The 18258-nt window shown below is 41.4% G+C and overlaps 2 protein-coding genes across 6 annotated transcripts in view; one reads left to right on the forward strand and one right to left on the reverse strand.

Annotated features, from left to right (window-relative positions):
- Positions 1–420: 420 nt before the first annotated feature.
- Positions 421–14608, reverse strand: ARMT1 (acidic residue methyltransferase 1). Its single transcript, XM_059176771.1, has 6 exons — positions 14457–14608; positions 12265–12370; positions 11619–11863; positions 5694–5859; positions 791–2587; positions 421–584 (listed from the first exon to the last, which is right to left on the reverse strand). The coding sequence occupies exons 1-5, from the start codon at positions 14603–14605 to the stop codon at positions 1820–1822; spliced, it is 1434 nt and encodes a 477-aa protein (XP_059032754.1). The 5' UTR covers positions 14606–14608; the 3' UTR covers positions 421–584; positions 791–1819.
- Positions 14609–14826: 218 nt separating this feature from the next.
- RMND1 (required for meiotic nuclear division 1 homolog) overlaps positions 14827–18258 on the forward strand; it is a 43699-nt gene continuing 40267 nt past the window's right edge. For 2 of the 5 annotated variants that reach the window (XR_009354477.1, XR_009354478.1), the window contains exon 1: positions 14827–15043. The gene's annotated coding sequence lies outside the window, so the exon portion shown is untranslated. The remainder of the gene's footprint in view (positions 15044–18258) is intronic. The other 3 variants (XM_059176767.1, XM_059176766.1, XM_059176768.1) reach the window with 3 other exon arrangements.

The raw sequence follows: 18258 nt of genomic DNA on the forward strand, positions 1-18258 counted from the left end.
GCCTACTTGTGATTTCCCTGTCAGATAAGTAAATAAAATCTTTTTTAAAAAGTCAACTGGGTAAACTACAAGTGGGTCCAAACCCTGCTAAGCATTTTCTAAGAAGTCCATCTTGAACCGACTTCCTCTCCGATGGCGCCACTTTTCTTGCTTCCTCATGTGCTTCCATGTTCTTATGGGAGGGGGTGAACTATTTCTTCACAAATCCTAATTTCATGTTCTTTATCAAACATGATGAAAACAGATAGAAATCCACTGCTCTGCAAACTGTAATATATTACACCATAGCTCACACTGTGGTTATTAAGTCAATAAACGTATACAGTCGTGTTCTAACTTACGTCAAGTGTCTACAAACAATTCTAATATGCTCAGTATTTTAATAACAACGTTTAAAACAGGAACATATGTAGATAAGAGTAAATTCAAAATGTTCAGCTTTATATAAACATTTTACAAAACGTTTTAAAAACACTTAGCAAGGATATTGATGATAACCTCATTTATAAGTAAATTTAAGAACTGCTTTGGCAACATGTATAATACACATTCCGTTTCTTTATCACATAGATCTCGTATTTAACCTTCCCTTCTTGGGACGCCTGGGTGGCTCAGTTGGTTGGACGACTGCCTTCGGCTCAGGTCATGATCCTGGAGTCCCGGGATCAAGTCCCGCATCGGGCTCCCAGCCCCATGGGGAGTCTGCTTCTCTCTCTGACCTTCTCCTCATTCATGCTCTCTCTCACTGTCTCTCTCTCAAGTAAATAAAAAAAAAAAAAAAAAAAAAAACCTTCCCTTCTTGACTTTCTCCCACTGGAAAATGAAACCAAAAAGATTTTTAGTATAATTCATTTTATTATATCATCAAGAAAACATTTCCAGGTTTATTACCAATCTCAGTTTCAAAACAAACTGACTGAAACTTAAGGGTCTTTACTATCTAGTGGTCATCAAAAAAATGGGTAAGCATATAAACAATTAACTTAGTACTCTAAATTCAATGCACAAGAATCTCTTCTATCTAAAGCATTTTTTTAAAAAACTTCAAAACAATCTAAAAACCTGTTCATTTAGAGCACTTGTGTATTAAAATAATATATTTCAGTTGGTTATGGATATAACAAATAGAACATAAAAGGTATCAGTTCTCCAATACCATTTGCTACATTCTGTTCAATTTGGGGTTTCCCGCTATCCATCCCACAGGTCACTCAAAATACAAATGCGTGCAAATTAAACAGGTTATTTAAAATGAAATAAAGTTCAAGGAGAACAAAACTTAGAATTAACTTATGAGGTAATCTTTACTTCCATTGTTCAAGTATCATAGCTCTAAGAAATGCCTCTTTTCAAAGCCTATTTCATTGAAGATGTTTGTCTTCACGGAGCCCTTAGCTCTAGAGCTCCAAAACAAGTTAAATAAAATCCCATGCTTCCTAGAATATTAAGTACCATGCAGCATAGCATTAAAAGAATGCTAACTAACTTTAAAGGCAGAGCTGTCTTATATTTTACTTTCTGACCAATTAAAAATAAGTTCATTAAAATCACTTGAAATTATGCATTTAACTAGAAATAAGTTACTAAAATTCCAACATGAACATAAATACCTGTAAGTAGCTCAATCCCTCTACTGCCCAATGAGTGGGGCTAAAAGCCCCAACAGAAGAGCATCCAGAGTGTATGGAAATGAACACTGAGAAGCCACGCTCCCCAGAGCTGATGCACAGCAGCCTTGGGACTAAATTCACACGCTCCCCTGGGCGACACTAAGTGTCTGTCGTCTCTCCCTACACAACCTAAGAGTTCTTAAAGCAAGTCAGAGTGGACCATCGAACTGCAATACCCCATACTTGCCGGTGGTCAGCCAGTTGGGCTCAGAGGTCATGTACTGTTCGGCCTGCCCCGGCCGCAGCCCCACTTGGATCTCAGCTTTTAATGTCCGAATGCTGCAGAGAGGGGCAGGGTGGAAGCCGTTCAAAGCCTGATGAAAGGGAACGGTAAATTCCCACTTCCTATCGCCTGTCAACTTCCTATAGTTCAAATCACCCTTGAATAAAATTAAGTGTGCCTTCTGTAGTTCAGCGTACAGGCCAGGAGCGACCTGAGACATGACGCAGAATTCATGAGGCAGAGTCCAAAATATATGATCCTGGTAAACCCACCTGCCCATGTTAATATAGGTTTCCCAGGCGGCCCCACATTGGGACATGCACTTATCATCAGACTCTTTCATTTGTTCAATTAACCAGTTAAAATCATGGATAGTCACATCAGACACAAACCACGGAATCATTTTTCCATAAAAATGGATCTCAGTAGCCAGTTGAGAGGACAACAAAAAGTCAGCTAAAACTAAATCTGTAACAAGTTCAAACCCAGAATTATCCAAGACAATATCTACTCTGGTAATAGACGCTTTTTCTCTTGTTTTCTTGCAGTTGGTAAGCAGTGACCAAAGATGTTCCATGTCATTCACTAAAATCAAAGGTTTTAGCTCCTCCAAAGAATTAATTATATTGGTTTTCTGAGAACTGGTGTCCCCGCCTGATAGAGACAGATCACACTTATTCCCCCACAGTGAAATCTGAAAAAGAAAAAGTACAAAACTTTCACTTTTCTTTTGAATAACCGACAAAAATTCTGTTGTATAAAATGTTGGGGGAAGGGGGGTTGCTAGATCTATTCATAAAATTTATTTCTACAACATGCTTAACATAAAATATCCATCAGATCTACAACTTCTCTAATAACACAAAGATTCTGTTCCCATCATGATGTACAAACAAGGTTAAGACAATGAAACATTTAATTGGTCACTATGTAATAATTTTTAAAAAACTAGTTTGAATGATGTTAACGATCTGTATGGTTTTGTACAGCTTAAATCAGAATGATTTTCATCTTGCAGATATTAGAATATGATCACACTGTAAAAGAGGTTACAAAGTATATTTAAAAATCCAAAGTCAAGAGAAAAGTAAGTTCCCTGTTCCCTCACATTCCTCCCCAAACTGCTGTTTCTTTTACTAGCTGTATAACCTTGGGATCAGGCAAACTCTCTGGGATTTAAGTCTCTTACTTGAAAAAGAAATTGGGCAAGCTGATGTCTACTAAAGACCCATCCAATTCCAATCATCTATTACTCCATTTTAAATTGAAATAATACTCAAGCTTATTTTATAGAAAATGGTACAGAGCCCCTTTAAGCTGTCATTAAATGACGTGTTTAGTAGGAGTACATGCTCTAGAATCAAACAGACATGGGTTCAAATCCCAGCATTTCCAGTTAACAGCCATTGGTAAAGTACCTATGCTCCTGAAGACTCAGGTCCCACAGTGGAAAAATGACATAGCAGCACTTACCTGGTAGAGGTACTGTGACATGAGGTGACATGATACTAACTGTGTGTTTAACTAACACACCCAATACTCCATAAATAAGAGCCAAAACAGACTCTACTCTTGCGTGATTCAAAGACGAAAAGGCACATTCTAAGAATATTTTTTTAAAAAAGACAGATGGATGGATGTTTTTAAGTGCGAGGCTTCCATAGTAAGTGTCCATCTGATGCAGAAACGCAACGTGTGGGCGGCGGCCCCAGCCGACCTGAGGGTCTCTGTCCGCGCCCACTGAGGGTCTCTGTCCGCGCCCACGTTTCCCTCACCCCACGTTCCGGTCTGCAGCTCCACGTGGAGTCCTGCCATTACTTGACTGTCAGTCCTTGAGATTACAAGTTCTACCATAGCAAGGACTGTCTGTTTTTCTCCCCTTCACAGGCCCAGCATCCATTTCAACAGAGCAGGAGTTGAAATGTTCGGGTGGACGGTGGACTTCTAAAAACAGATCGACCTTCCCTGCAAACTAAAATACCACGGTTTCTCGCAGGAGGTGAACTTGCTGGTCACCATGAGTACTAATGGAAGGTGACTCTGGCCTCCTTTACTTGGCCACATTCAATGACAGAAAACAGAGTGCTATTCCTTCTTCTTCATAATTTAATATACTCATGAGACAAAGACATCCATCCTCAAAGACTGTCCCCTGACACAATAGGCCAGCTACGGGTAAGGACGGACATATTACTACTTTTCTTCTTTCTTAATTCTAAACTAAGCAGAAAGGACAATTCCAACTGGGGGAAATAACCAGGCTTATTAATAAAACCCCGGCAACTTTTCTCCCGAACTCTAACTAAGCCTTTCCCTCTTCATCATCACGCAGCTTACTCTGCTTGCCCTCAAAGTTTTTCAGGATTCTGCAGTCTCTACTTTCAAAGTATTTCCAGAATACTGGGGACATTTAACACCTCTTCTTGGTCTAGTCATCCCTCCCTGAGTCACGTTAATAACAGACTTCGCCTTGGGCGCCTGGGTGGCTTAGTGGGTTAAAGCCTCTGCCTTCAGCTCGGGTCATGATCCCGGGGTCCTGGGATCCAGCCCCACGTCCGGCTCTCTGCTCAGTGGGGAGCCTACTTCCCCCTCTCTCTCTGCCTGCCTCTCTGCCTGCTTGTCAACTCTGTCAAATAAATAAATAAAATCTTTAAAAAAAAAAATTAAAAAAAAAATTTAAATAACAGACTTCCCCGTCCAGCCCTGAACCCCTTCAGTGTGTCCTGAGAAGTAATCCTTGTAACAAATCAATCCTTGTTACTCCTTTGATGAAAACCCTCTAACAGCGTTTAAGTAAAGCATGTAAGTAAAAACCGAAATCTTACCTTTGCTTGCGAGGCCCTTCCAGGCCTGTCAGCTCGATCGCGTCCTGCAAAATCCCCTTGCAACTCCCCTCACACCCCCGCCAGGTTCCCACCTCAGGTGCCCTGGCAGGAACGCTCCCCCAGACCTGCATGGGACCCGCTCCCCTCACCCGCTTTGCAACGTTCCCGTCACCTTCTCAGGCCCTCCCCTGGCAGCTGCACCCCTGCCTCTCCCCCAACATCCCCATTCTCCCGCCCTGCTTTATCGCTCTGCGTGGCACTTCCTAAGAGCACCTTTTTCTGGAAATGTTTCTAACTTTTTCTGGGGGATGAGGGCTGGGGATACTGCGGTGTAAAACCCCACATTTTCAAACAGTTCTGATTCTAATAACACATCTTACGGATGTGTTCGAATGAGAATGCAAAACTAAACTTAATGCAAGACTGATGAAGAAATGTAATAAAACCGTATTAAACAGGCCACGGACCACGGACCACCTGAGTGTTTCCACCTGACAGTGACAGCCGGCCGGCTGTCCTAGCCTCTGTGCTCCAGGCTGACACGACGGCATCTGCTTCCATCCTCACGAGGTATACAGTGCCATCCTCATCTAACAGATGAGAAAACTGTAGCTCAGAGACATGAGGTCACTTGCCTCAGGTCCAACACAAATAAGTGACAGAACCAGCCTTCAAGTCCAAGCCAACCTAGGCTGACCAAATGACTGTGAAGTGCTCTCTCAAGAATGACCGAGGCTAGGAAGCCAGAGGACTCGTGTGCCACTAAAATCACCTCCAGCTGAAGAGATTTCAAAACTCGTTCTCAGATTTTAAGTGGATTTTCAGCTCCTGAGTAAACTATTGTTAAAATGATAAAGAAGGATTATAAGTTCAATGACAATATATACACGTGCTCTGTTGTTAAACCAAGGCCACTTTATTTTTTTAGCTGTTTAAACACACAAATATACTCAGGAGATTAATTATCATGTTTACCTGAAGAAGTCTGAAAAATTCGTCTTTCAGCTGATTTTCATCTAGGTCTTCGATGGCTCTTACCACCTCTTGTAGGTGAGTACACAAAGCAATGATAGATTCCCGTGACTCAAAGAAATTTTGGTCTTTTGATTCTTTAAATACATCAAAGTCATCAATTGGTGGACTATAGGAGGAGAAAAACATATAGGAGAAACATTTATAGAACTCTGTATCTTCTTTTTTTTTTTAAACATTTGGGTAATTGCAGTTTAATAAAGAAAAGAGAGTAGAAGCATCTAATCTCAAAAATCACTGGTAACAGATACTGTATGAAACATAAATCAAGTTACGGAAAAATGAATAATCATCAAATTACATAAATCAATTTGATCAAATTACACAAAATAAATCTCCAAAGTCATTTTAGTTAACTGTCAGGAGCTCCCTAATCCAATATTTTACTGGAATTTGAAATTATAGTGCTGTATCAATAATTATTTATACAGTTAGGGCTTCCAGAGCAAAAGTAGAAAGAAACAACACTTCAAGATAATTGCTTTAGTTGAACAAACATTTTCTTGGGTGTTAAGTGTGGCAGGGTTCCATGAAACAAACATATGGAGATCAATATTTGAACACAATATGGCAATTACCAATCGAGTCAAACAAAGTACTAAGGAAACCCAACTACTTGAGAGAAATCAGAAAATATTAATGTCAATTTAATTACAACAAATTTTGACCACATATATATAGTTTTTTGGGTTTTGACCAATGGTGACGTATGTGTTGGGGCTTTATGCTATCCTATGAGATCAAATAATATTAATACTGGCCTAAGAACAACATAACTAGCAAGGTATAAATAAGAACATTAAACACTTTATAGAACCAAACACAAAAGACATTCAGATCCCCTGATCTTCTTGAATAGCAACTTTTTCCAAGGGTCATCTGCCTTATAACAAAAACAATGTGACTGATGTGGGACTGACTTAAAAAACAAACACATACCAGAATTTATACATCCTCTGGATTGCTGTCTCCTTCCAGTCTCCCTGGGAAGCTACATCCTTATTCCAAGGATGCTGCTATTCCTCAAAGCACTTTTGAATTTTCTTTAGAACTTGTGGCACATTATTGAATGTCCTATCAGCGAGAGCACATCCTTATCCTTTGGAGTTTGGAGCCAAAGTCACTCAGAGCGATTTCAGCAGAATGATGTGTGTAAACCAAATGGAGTAATAGATTTTTTTTTTAAAGATTTTATTTATTTATTTGACAGAGAGATCACAAGGAGGCAGAGAGGCAGGCAGAGAGAGAGAGGAGGAAGCAGGCTCCCCTCTGAGCAGAGAGCCCGATGTGGGGCTCGATCCCAGGACCCTGAGATCATGACCTGAGCCGAAGGCAGAGGCCCTAACCCACTGAGCCACCCAGGTGCCCTAGATTGTTTTTAATCAAAAATGAGTAACAACTAAAAAATAGTGAGGCTAATTTTTTTTAGGCTGCACACTGGCTCTGAAAGAGATTCCAAAGAATTAAAAGATGTTTTTGGCAATGAAGGCATTGCTGAAACAAATCAGTCTCTCAAGGTGACTTAAAAAGATAAAAATTATTTGGAAGCACTGGTTCAAGTGTAGGGTCAGCAAACCACCTCGCAGACTCAGTGTGGCCCACCACCTGTTCTGTATGACCTGTAAGCTAAGAACAATTTTTCTATAGCTGAGTGGTTGAAAAAAGAGTATTTTATGAAATATGAAATTTAAATTTCCGTGTCCACAAATAACATGTTATTGGAGCACAGCCACACTTGTTCATTAACGTACTGCCTGTGGCTGGTTTGCATGGCAAGGACAGAGCTGAGCAGCTGCAAAAAGACCATGTGACCCCCACAGTCTAAAATGTTTACTATCCTGCCCTTTACAGGAAAAGTTTGCCAATCCTTGTCCTAATGTCTTATTAATAAAATCATTAAAGCCACACCTCTTATTAAGAATGAGCCTTGGGGCACCTGGGTGGCTCAGTCGTTAAGCATCTGCCCTTGGCTCAGGTCCTGATCCCAGGGTCCTGGGATCGAGCCCCGCCCACCTGACTCCTGCTCAGCGGGAAGCCTGCTTCTCCCTCTCCTTATCCCCCTGCTTGTGTTCCCTCTCTCGCTACATTTTTCTCTGTCAAATAAATACAATCTTAAAAAAAAAAAAGAAAGAAAGAGCGAGTCTTATTCCTTGTATTTAAGAGTAAACTCATATATATGATTTATGACTTTTAAAATGTTTGCTATTTTAGAATCTACTAAAGCTGTACATGTGTGTAATCTATGACCCGGTTATTCACTCCTAGATGCGCACCCGAAAGAAATACAGGAGTTTGCTCACGAAAAACATGTGTTCGAAGGTTTGTAGCAGCATTCTTCATAAACCCCAAACTGGGAACTACTCAAATATCCATCAATAGAATAAACAGAATAAGCAGATTGTGATTTATTCATATAACACAATACAATACAGCAATGGAAAGGATTTGTTTATATGGAGCAATATGGATGAATCTTGCCAACATAACACTGAATGAAAAAAACAGACATAAAATTATATCAAATATAATTTCATTTAAATGCAGTTTAAAAACAGGCAAAACTAACGCAAGTCAGGATAGTGTTATCCTTGAGGGGCAGGAATGGCAGGACCAAATGGGCCATATGCGAGGATTCTGCCTCTTGGTCTGGGTGCTTGGGACATAAGCGTGTTCTGGTAAAGACTGCCGAACACTTAAGATATGTTCTGGATGCATACTTATACTTTAATAAAAGTCGTAAAATGTCTGTTTTCTCCATACTTTCATTTTTCAATATCTGAGGTATATTTACTTACTATATTTAAATTTTGTATATGGCTGACATTTTGAGTCTGAATTTAGATTACTCAACCATTTAACACTGATAAAAACTAAAATATACACCTTGACAAAGAAAATTTTAAGTATATTTCTGCATAAGGGACAAAATCAACATAAACTTGTCTCAAAGATAATAGTGCTTTGTGATTCTAGAAAAGTCAAGACCCTTCTTAGTCACTGGAGCTATCACTGGCCCAGCACAGGAATTCTAGCTATGAAATGGACATTTAGGGGTGCCCAGGTGGCTCAGTGGGCTAAAGCCTCTGCTTTCAGCTCAGGTCATGGTCTCAGGGTCCTGGGATCGAGTCCCACATTGGGTTCTCTGCTCAGCAGGGAGCCTGCTTTCCCCTCTCTCTGCCTGCCTCTCTGCCTACTTATGATCTCTGACAAATAAATAAATAAAAATCTTTAAAAAAAAAAAAAAAGGGATGGAAATGGACATGTAAAAACCTTCAGTACTAGTTCTACTAGAAGATATTTCTTCCTTACACTGACCTAAAACCCAAGTTCTGATAAAAATTCCCTACAGCGCCTGGGTGGCTCAGTGGGTTAGGCCTCTGCCTTCGGCTCAGGTCATGACCTCGGGGTCCTGGGATCGAGCCCAACATTGAGCTCTCTGCTCCACAGGGAGCCTGCTTCCCCCCTCTCTCTGCCTGCCTCTCTGCCTGCTTGTGCACTCTCTCTCTCTCTCTCTGTCAAATAAATAAAAAAATCTTAAAAAAAAAAAAAATTCCCTGACTTTGAGTGTCTGCCACAGGGATCACCTGAGGAGAGTTCCACATTCATGACTAACATCCTTGTTCCTGCAACTTAAAGCTAAATTGTCCCTTGACCCCTTTTAACAAGCTGTCCCCAAACCTGTGCCTATCAATCCGGGCAGGATGTGCAGAATCTCTCTGAGGCATGGAAAGAAAAACTGCTGCCCAGGCCCCACCACAGGGATTTCAAACCCTTCATGTTAAAAAAAAAAAAAAAATGTCCTCCCCAACTGGGTTATAAACGTGTAACCAGGTTTATAAACTTCCACCCTAGTATTTTTTAATTCTGAAACCAAGCTACCTCTAAAATCAAACTCAGAAACATATTCCTTTTACCTTTCTAACTCTCAAACCCCTCCAACCCCATGCAGGGAGCCACCCCATGTTTCAACACTTCAGCAGCTTTGGTTCATACCATGGATGTTTTCCAGAATTACGAAAACATCAGCCAGAATTTCACTCACCTTAGTCCTTGACAGACATCCAAATCTACTACTTAGAAAAAGATGGTTTAATGAGGGCTCTAAGCTGATTTACATAGACCAGGGTCAAGTACTGGCTACACCACTGACTAGCCATGTAACCCTGGGCAACTGATTAGCAGCATCAGACCTCGATTTCCTCGGCGGAAACCATAGAATGCTACACTTCACTGGGCTGCAGTCACTGGAACCCAGCTGGTGTTCAACACACAACAGCTCCGGTAGTGACTATCGTCTCGCTCAGATGCCTCCCATGTGCCAGATACTTGAGAGTGTATTTTGCTTTCAGGGCAAAAGTTTAAAAATATGTTTGTTTATTCAACAGTGGGTGCAGGGTGAGACACAATCAATTATTTAATTAAATACACTTATTCAGCAAAAATAAGTTGGGACTTTAAAAAATAAATTCTAGGGGTGCCTGGGTGGTGCAGTTAGTTGAGCATCTGACTCTTCGTTTTGGCTCAGGTCATGATCCCAGGACCCTGGAATCAAGCCCTGCGTCCGGCCCCTGCTGAGCACGGAGTTGGCTTGAGATTCTCTCCCTCTAACTCTGCTCCTCACATTTGCACTGTTTCTCTCTAAAGCTAAATTAAAATCTTAAAAAAGAATTTCAATTTAAAAAATAATTTCTAAAGATTAAAACAGAAAAAGCTAACGAATACACTCAAGTTGTTTCCCCAAATAATTTTTTTATTTTACTATTAGTGCTGGTTTGATCAATTGCTTTTAATTATTCTTTCCTATTTTTAGGGACAGCTTCCAAAGAACTCCTCTTATCTAGCAACCTGTAGTTTTGTAACCAGTGACCTAAAAGGATGATCCACATTACATTTTCTTCTACTCTCTAAATCAATTCCGTATCAGAATTTTCCTAGGAAAAATTAAATTACTATAAACAAGCCTATCAAAAGTGATTTTGATATGTGTTTAATTTTTAAAGTCTGTCTCCATTCTAACCATCAAAAAAGGGCTAAAAATTAATGAAGATAGTGCAAAAAACAGTCATGATTCACTGTTTTGTTAACTCCTTACCCCAAACTAACATATTATCTTTTTTATAAACAAAATATGCTCCCTTTGTCCTATCTTGTTTCACCGAAATAATTTTTTCAAATTAACACTTTTTGCTCAATACAATTTGTTTTACTCTAAAAGTAAGTCTTCTTTTACTCTAAGACTCTTTAAGTCTTTTACTCTAAAAGTAAGTCTTTGATTCTTAAAATTAAAGTGTTTAATCTTAAGTTCCCACTTCAGATATTGTATTTTTTATAATATTTTTAATAATCTCAATACCAGGGACGCCTGGGTGGCTCAATTGGTTGAGCAGCTGCCTTCAGCTCAGGTCATGATCCCAGCGTCCTGGGATCGAGTCCCACATCGGGCTCCTTGCTCAGCGGGGAGCCTGCTTCTCCCTCTGCCTCTGCCTGCCATTCTGTCTGCCTGTGCTCGCTCTCTTCCCCTCTCTCTCTCTGATAAATAAATAAAATGTTAAAAAAAAAAAATAAAATAATCTCAATACCAGATGTGAGGGGTAGAACTTACAACCCTGAGATCAAGAGTGGCCTGCTGTACTGACTGAGCCGACCAGGGACCCTCCGATACTTCACCTTACGTCAATTCTGGCAATTTGGGTTATAACTGCCAAGAATCTATTATACCAGTAATATTTGCAGAAACATCCGATATTGCTGTTAATATCTGCTGAACTGAATTCCGGCTTCCACTGGTTTTTATTTTTAAACATATCATTTTATAATTTCAAAAAAGCATCAAGTCATCTAAATATTTATTATTTGTTATATACTTACCTCTGGATAATTGCTTCATGAATTCTACGATACATGTAGCATTCTACAAACAACCAAGGTGAGTAAAACCACCTGGGTTTTCCATCATTTTCATTTAAAAGACTCTGTTGATATTCTAGGTACTGATTCCATATGTCAGTATCAACAAACTTCTCAACAAAAGGGATTATTGGTTTATCTGTTTGCAATTCATTTCGTAATTTAGAAAGAAGAGAAATTGCTTTCTTTTCAGCTTCTGTGCCTTTCTGCAGAAACATGAAAAAATTTTTAAATGCTTAAAAATATGTGAATAATCTAAATATAGAATTTACATAGGTAAACAGTTAATTTATATAGAAAAAAGTTCTCTAGGGTAACACATTTTTAAGGTCTTAAACTAAAGAAAGAAAAAAATACTAGATTTCAAAGCTACATTTTAAGTCTTTTACAAACAATTATAAACACTGAAATTCAGAATTCTTAAGTTGAAAATCAAAGAACACACACATGATCCTGCCCTACTTATTCTGCCTTTTTTGTTTGTTTAAGGTCCTTCTAAGGAACCAGACTCTTCTCTAGGGGAGGAATGGTCCTTACCAAAGATGGAAAACTACTATTGTGTTTCTATTAGAGTTAACAAAAAATTAAAGTGAAAACACAGTATTACCTCTCCATGTTTTTCAAAAAATTCATTTTTATGTCGATGCAACGTATCAATAGCCTTGGTTAGGATTTGTGGTATTCTGTCTTTAATTGTAAGATACGCAAACGATCTAGAAAAGAGAGTCACATACACAGTATATTACTTAGTGTTAATACCAGCAGACTGGCCATCTTCCAGTTTCATTTGAATTAAAATTCCTTTTCTTACAAGCATTATAAAGTAAGCCACCATTGTCTGACTATTATATTAAGACAGGAAAATCCAAAAACTTCTCTGGTATTAAATGTCATGAAAGCTAAACATTCTTGGTGCTTCCTGTCCCAGATTCTCCCCTTCAGACTGTTCCACGATTCTTATCTTTCCCATTCTCTTCCTTTTATTTTCTTGAATCAGAAACTGACTTAATGTGATAGGACAGAAAAAGGATTTATCCTTAAAAAAAAAAAAAAAGGATAAAATAATTTATACTAAACTTCAAACAGGCTCTTATTCCAGGTTTATTACTTACTAAGTGACTTCACATACTTAGATGAATGAGGCAACAGATGTAACAATGTGTGAAAGCCTCTAATGTGCTAGAACATGAGGAATAAAAGATATTTATAAACCAGCTTTTCTCTTAGTCTATATTCTTAGCCAATTTTACTTCTCTTTAAAGGTTTTCTCTCCTGCCTTCTCTACCTGCACAATGACTCCATCCATCCTACTCTGCCCCCTCCCAAATTAAGACATGTTACTATCACACTCTCCCAACCAAAAAATCAGAAGAGTTTCCAGAAGTGTCAAAGAATGAAAAAATCTGGAGGAAAAACTTGAGCATACTTGCATTAAAACAAACAAACAAACAAAAAAACTACCTACAAGTACTCTGGATGTTAGGCATACAAAAATCAAGATTTATAGATTATCATTTTATAGATAATTAATTTTTAAGCAAATGCATATTATTCAGCTAGAAAAAATACTTCAGGAAATGATGAAATTCTGTGCATTTTTAGGCACAAAACTTAATCAGTTCATTTATATCTTCAGATCACCAGACACAAAATATAGTAAGTAGTTAGGTTCTGGGGGAGTCAGAAGTTATATGCAGATTTTCAAAAAAAAAAAAAAAAAAAAGAGGAAAGGAGGGGTGTCGGGGCCCCTAACCTCCACCCACCCCCACCTTGTTTAAGGGTCAACAGTACTAAATCTCCTCAAGGTTTCCTAAAAGAACTGCATCTGGAAGGGTAAAGTCCGAGGCCAGGACTAAGGCAAAGCCAGAGGAACCTAGAGCTCAAAATTTAAGGTTCCACACACTACCTTATATTTTGCATGACTGAATGAGTGCCTGCTCAAATTTTGGGCCATTGGTGCCTCTCCAGCCTCAACCTGCTCCCGTTAAGGTCAATTTCCTCTGGTTACCCCCTTCCTCCCTTTTTGGGGGGCACTTATTTTGCAAGACGTATCTCCAAATACAAATTTCGCCATCCAATGTCTACAAATACTTATTTTTTATGGTCGCCCACAACTTTTATCTAGAAATCCGTGATATGACACGTAAAAAGCGAGAACCTCCAGGCGCTGATCGCGAGATCACGAATTAATCTCAACGGTAATAGGAAGAAACATTTCTCAGTAAATCCGAGATTCCTAACTTCTGCAGAAAAAGGAGGCCTCCGAAAGTGCGTTTATTAAAGGAAATAAAGAAAAGATGCTGTAACACCCTGAAAGGGGAGAGAGTTGGAGGCACCAACTCTCACGACGGTCACGAGAAAAACAAAACAAAACAGCAGCATCCGATCACTTGAAAGACAAGTTAACTGTTCGCCATAAATTATAACACAAGCCTACTAAAAGGCCTGAACAAGGACAGGAGACAGAAGCGGGGTGACCCGAGGATTTCGGCGGGGTGCGTCGTCCGCTCCCAGCAGTCAGGGAGAAGGCTGGAAGCCGATCCGAGCCCGGAGCCCGGAGGCCGGCGGGCAGCCTCAGCCAGAGGGGTCGGCCCCCGGCCCGGGCCGCCTCGCTCCCCGCCGGGAGGAGGACGCCGAGCCAAGACGCCAGGGAGCGGGGCCCAAAGACCGGACCGGGCGCCCCCGGGCCGCCGCAACTCCCCTGATGGCTACCCAGACGTTCCCGACGAGGCCCAGCTTTCCGCAGAAGCGGGGAGAGGAGGAGCAGCGGAGGGACTGGGCGAGGAAAGAGACACGAACCCTTCGTCCCGTCCCGAGAGAGACGCCGGAGTTCCGGCCATCACCGCCACCGCGCCGCTGCCGGCGCCGGTTCCGACGCTCACGTCGCACCCGCGGCGGCGAGAGAGGCGGTTCCGGCGCCGAGGAGGGGCTGAGAAAGGGCGGGGCATGGGTTAAAAAAATGCGTTTGAATGAAAAAACTTTATTTGGTGCCCGTGAAAGACAAACAACGGCTGGCAGGGCTGGAGAGCGACATCTTCCGGGGACGAGGGCGGGGACAGCTGAAGGCGACGACAGCCCCGGAATCAGGAAGCGGGCGGAGGCGGAAGCAAGCAGGGACCGGGAGGTACCAGGCACTAGGGAGCGGAAAAGGTCACGGCGACGTGGGTCACGTGGTCCGGCAGTCACGTGCACCCGGCGGCTCAAGCTCTGCCGGGCCTGGGGTGCTGCGCGCCTGCGCAGTGCGGACCCTGGGAGGGTCGCCGGAATCTGCAGTGCGGGCTGCGGGAAGCGGGAGGTTTGGGGACGGCTGTTGTATCTGACCTGCAGCCGGGTCGCGCGCGGAAGCTTGTGCGCCTGGCACGTCCCTCTTCTTTTCCGTCGGAAAGGTTAGTGCATGGCCTTTCCCTAGCCAGCTTGTACGGGCCCTCACAGCGGTCCTCACCTTTGATCCCGGTCACGCTGAACCGCTCGGGTCACAGGTTTCACCGGAACCGCTGCGGTGTTCTTTGGTGGACTTAGCTGGGAGTGGAAAAGCATGCAATCCATAAACCCCTACTGAACCTTTTTCTGAGCCAGTGCATAACGCTTACCGCAAAGATTTAAAAAAAAAAAAAAATGAGCTTACGGAATTGGAAGGCATGCTCCCAAAGATTAGCGTCCCTGTTTTCTTATTTAATATTACTGTTAAGAAGTAGGAAATGTGCCCAGTAACTGAGTAGCTGCCTTGTATCTCATTCAGAAAATAGGATTGAATACCTGCTGTATACTGGGCACTTTGTGATCACAGAAGCCACAACATGGAAGAAAGACAAGTCTTATCCTCAAGAAATTTACATTCTACGGAGGGGAGAGCGAAATCTGTTCTTTCCTCTTCTGTTTTCCCCTTTAGCTTTGTCACTGTTTTTTAGAAGTATTTATTTATTTATTTATTTATAATCTCTACCCCCAACCTGGGGCTCAAACTCACAGCCTGGAGATCAAGAGCCCCAGGCTCCACTGACTGAGCCATCCAGGCGCCCCTAGCTTTGTCACTGCTTAACATATATTTTACTCACCCAGTTTATGCCTTGTCATCTCCAATGTGATGTACGTTTCAAAAGTCAAGGATTTTTCTCTTTTATTTTCATGTGTATTAGCAGTTGGGAAAAAGTCTGGCACATGGTAGGAACTCGGTTCATCTTTGTTGTATGAGTTGACAAATTAGAAATACAAAGCATTCAAGTGATGTTCAATGCAGTAGAAAAATAAACAGGAGAGGAAGATAGTTGTGCATTTAAAATGAAGTGGTTTGGGAAGACTTCGCTGGGTGGGATCTGTTGGAGCAAAGATCTGAAGGTGGTGAGAAAATGAGCCTTACAGATTCTCAGAAGAGCGGAAGGAACAACCAGTACAAGAAGTACCAAGATGCAGAGTGACTGGAACAACACAAGCAAGGCATAGAGCAGTAGCAGGTGTTAAGGTGTTAAGGTGGAGATAAAGGGTCCGGGAATGTAGGACCATGCATCCATTTTAAGGTTTTTGGCTTTTATTTCAAGTAAGAGGAGAGGGCAGCATGAAATTTGGTGCAAGAAGAAAGATGTGGTCTGGCATAGGTCTTCGAAGGATTACTTTTGTTGCTGTGTTGTGAAGAATCTGCAGGAGACAAAGAATAGAGGCCGGGAGACCTGTTAAGTGGCTGTTACAATAATCATGGGAAACACAGCAGCTTAGACCAGCGTGGTGGCAGTGTTGGTTGAGACCTGGTACAAATAAAGCCAGTGGGATTTGCTGACATACTGGGTATGAGGAATGAAAAGGCAAGGTGGATTGTAGGTTTTTGCCTTTAGCAAAGATAAGAATATAATTGCTATTTTGTGAGTGGGGAAGACTGTGGGAAGAACAGATCTTGTGGGAAGATTTCAGAAGCTCAGTTTTAAGCATGTTGTGTTTTTCATGCTTATCAGAGTGGTTTAAGAATAAATATTTGCTATTCATCAATGTGTAGGTTGCATATAAGGAGCTGAGAATAGAGAAGAAAAGTGGCCCAAGTACTGAGCCATGGTGCTTGTGATTGTTGAGGGGATAGGAAAACACAAAAGAGATGGAAGGTACAACCAGTGAGGTAGGAGGAAAATGGCCAGTGTCCTATCCCGGAAGTCCAGGGAAGAAGGAGGGTGCAGTGCTGAAAGATAAGTCCGTTAAAACGAAGATGGAAGTGACCACTGGGCTTAGAAATACGGAATTCATTGGTGGCCTTGCCAAGGGAGTTTTGGCGAAGTGATAGGGATGATAGCCTGATTGAAGTGGATTCAAGAAAATCAGAGGAGTTAGAGATAGTTAATACAACTTCTAAAGGAAAGGAACTGAGAGCAAAGGTATAGTGTATGAAGGGAAAGATGGGATCAGGGGAGAGTTGTTTTTATAAGATAGAAATTAAAGCAGAGTCATATGCTAATAAGAATATTCTGGAAAGAGGCACCTGAGTGGCTCGGTTAGTTAAGTGTCTGACTCTTGGTTTCAGCTCAGGGTCCTGAGATCAAGCCCTGCATCAGGCTCTGTGCTCAGCGTGGAGTCTGCTTGTCTCTCTCCCTCTGCTCTTCCTCCTGCTCTTTCTCTCTGGGATAAAGTCTTAAAACATATGTATTTTAAGACTTTATATATATATATATATATTTATATACATATGTATATATATTAAGACTTTATATATAAAGACTATATATATACATATACACTATATATATATAAAAGACTTTGGGGGACGCCTGGGTGGCTCAGTGGGTTAAGCCACTGTCTTCGGCTCAGGTCACGATCCCAGGGTCCTGGGATCCAGCCCCAAATCAGGCTTTCTGCTCAGCAGGGAGCCTGCTTCCTCCTCTCTCTCTGCCTGCCTCTCTGCCTGCTTGTCATCTCTCTCTGTCAAATAAATAAATAAAATCTTTTAAAGTAAAAAAAAAAAAAAAAAAAGACTTTGTATATAAAGTCTTAATATATATGCATATATATATATATATACATACATATATTAAGACTTCTTTTGACAGAGAGAGATGACAAGCAGGCAGAGAGGCAGGCAGCATATATATATGCTGGAAAGAAGGAAAAACAAATAGCACGAAAGAGGAAAGGAGGGTTTAACCATTCCTGCTAGAGGCAGGAAGGGCTGAGACTTGGTGTGCACATGGAGGACCTGGTTCCTGGTGGGACCACGGGCAGCTCGTCTGTGGCAGCGGAAGGGAAGACCAAGTACATAGGCACAGAAGCGGTCATTGGGCAGGTGGATCATGGTGAGAGCTTGTGGAAATTCTCTTCTGCTCTGTCCATGAAAGAGGAAGCAAGGTCATTCAAGAATGAGAAGGGAAGAGGAGGCAGTGGAGGTATGAGGAGGGAGCACAGGGTAGACTGTGGTGGGGAAATGGGTTATGGGTGTTGAGCACTGTGAAAGGCGTTCCTGAAGGAGGCGGCCATGATCTTAAAGTGAGACCGGTGGGCTTGGTTGGTTAGTTGGTTGGTTGTCTGTGGCCACGTTCAGACGCAGGCACATATTAGGTGAATTATATTTAAAATTTCGGTGGATGCGATGTCACATAGGCATGTGGGAGAAAAAGGGATGCAAGCGATT

The sequence above is a fragment of the Mustela lutreola genome, chromosome 6 (assembly GCF_030435805.1).
Source record: "Mustela lutreola isolate mMusLut2 chromosome 6, mMusLut2.pri, whole genome shotgun sequence".
NCBI classification, from domain to species: Eukaryota; Metazoa; Chordata; class Mammalia; order Carnivora; family Mustelidae; genus Mustela; species Mustela lutreola.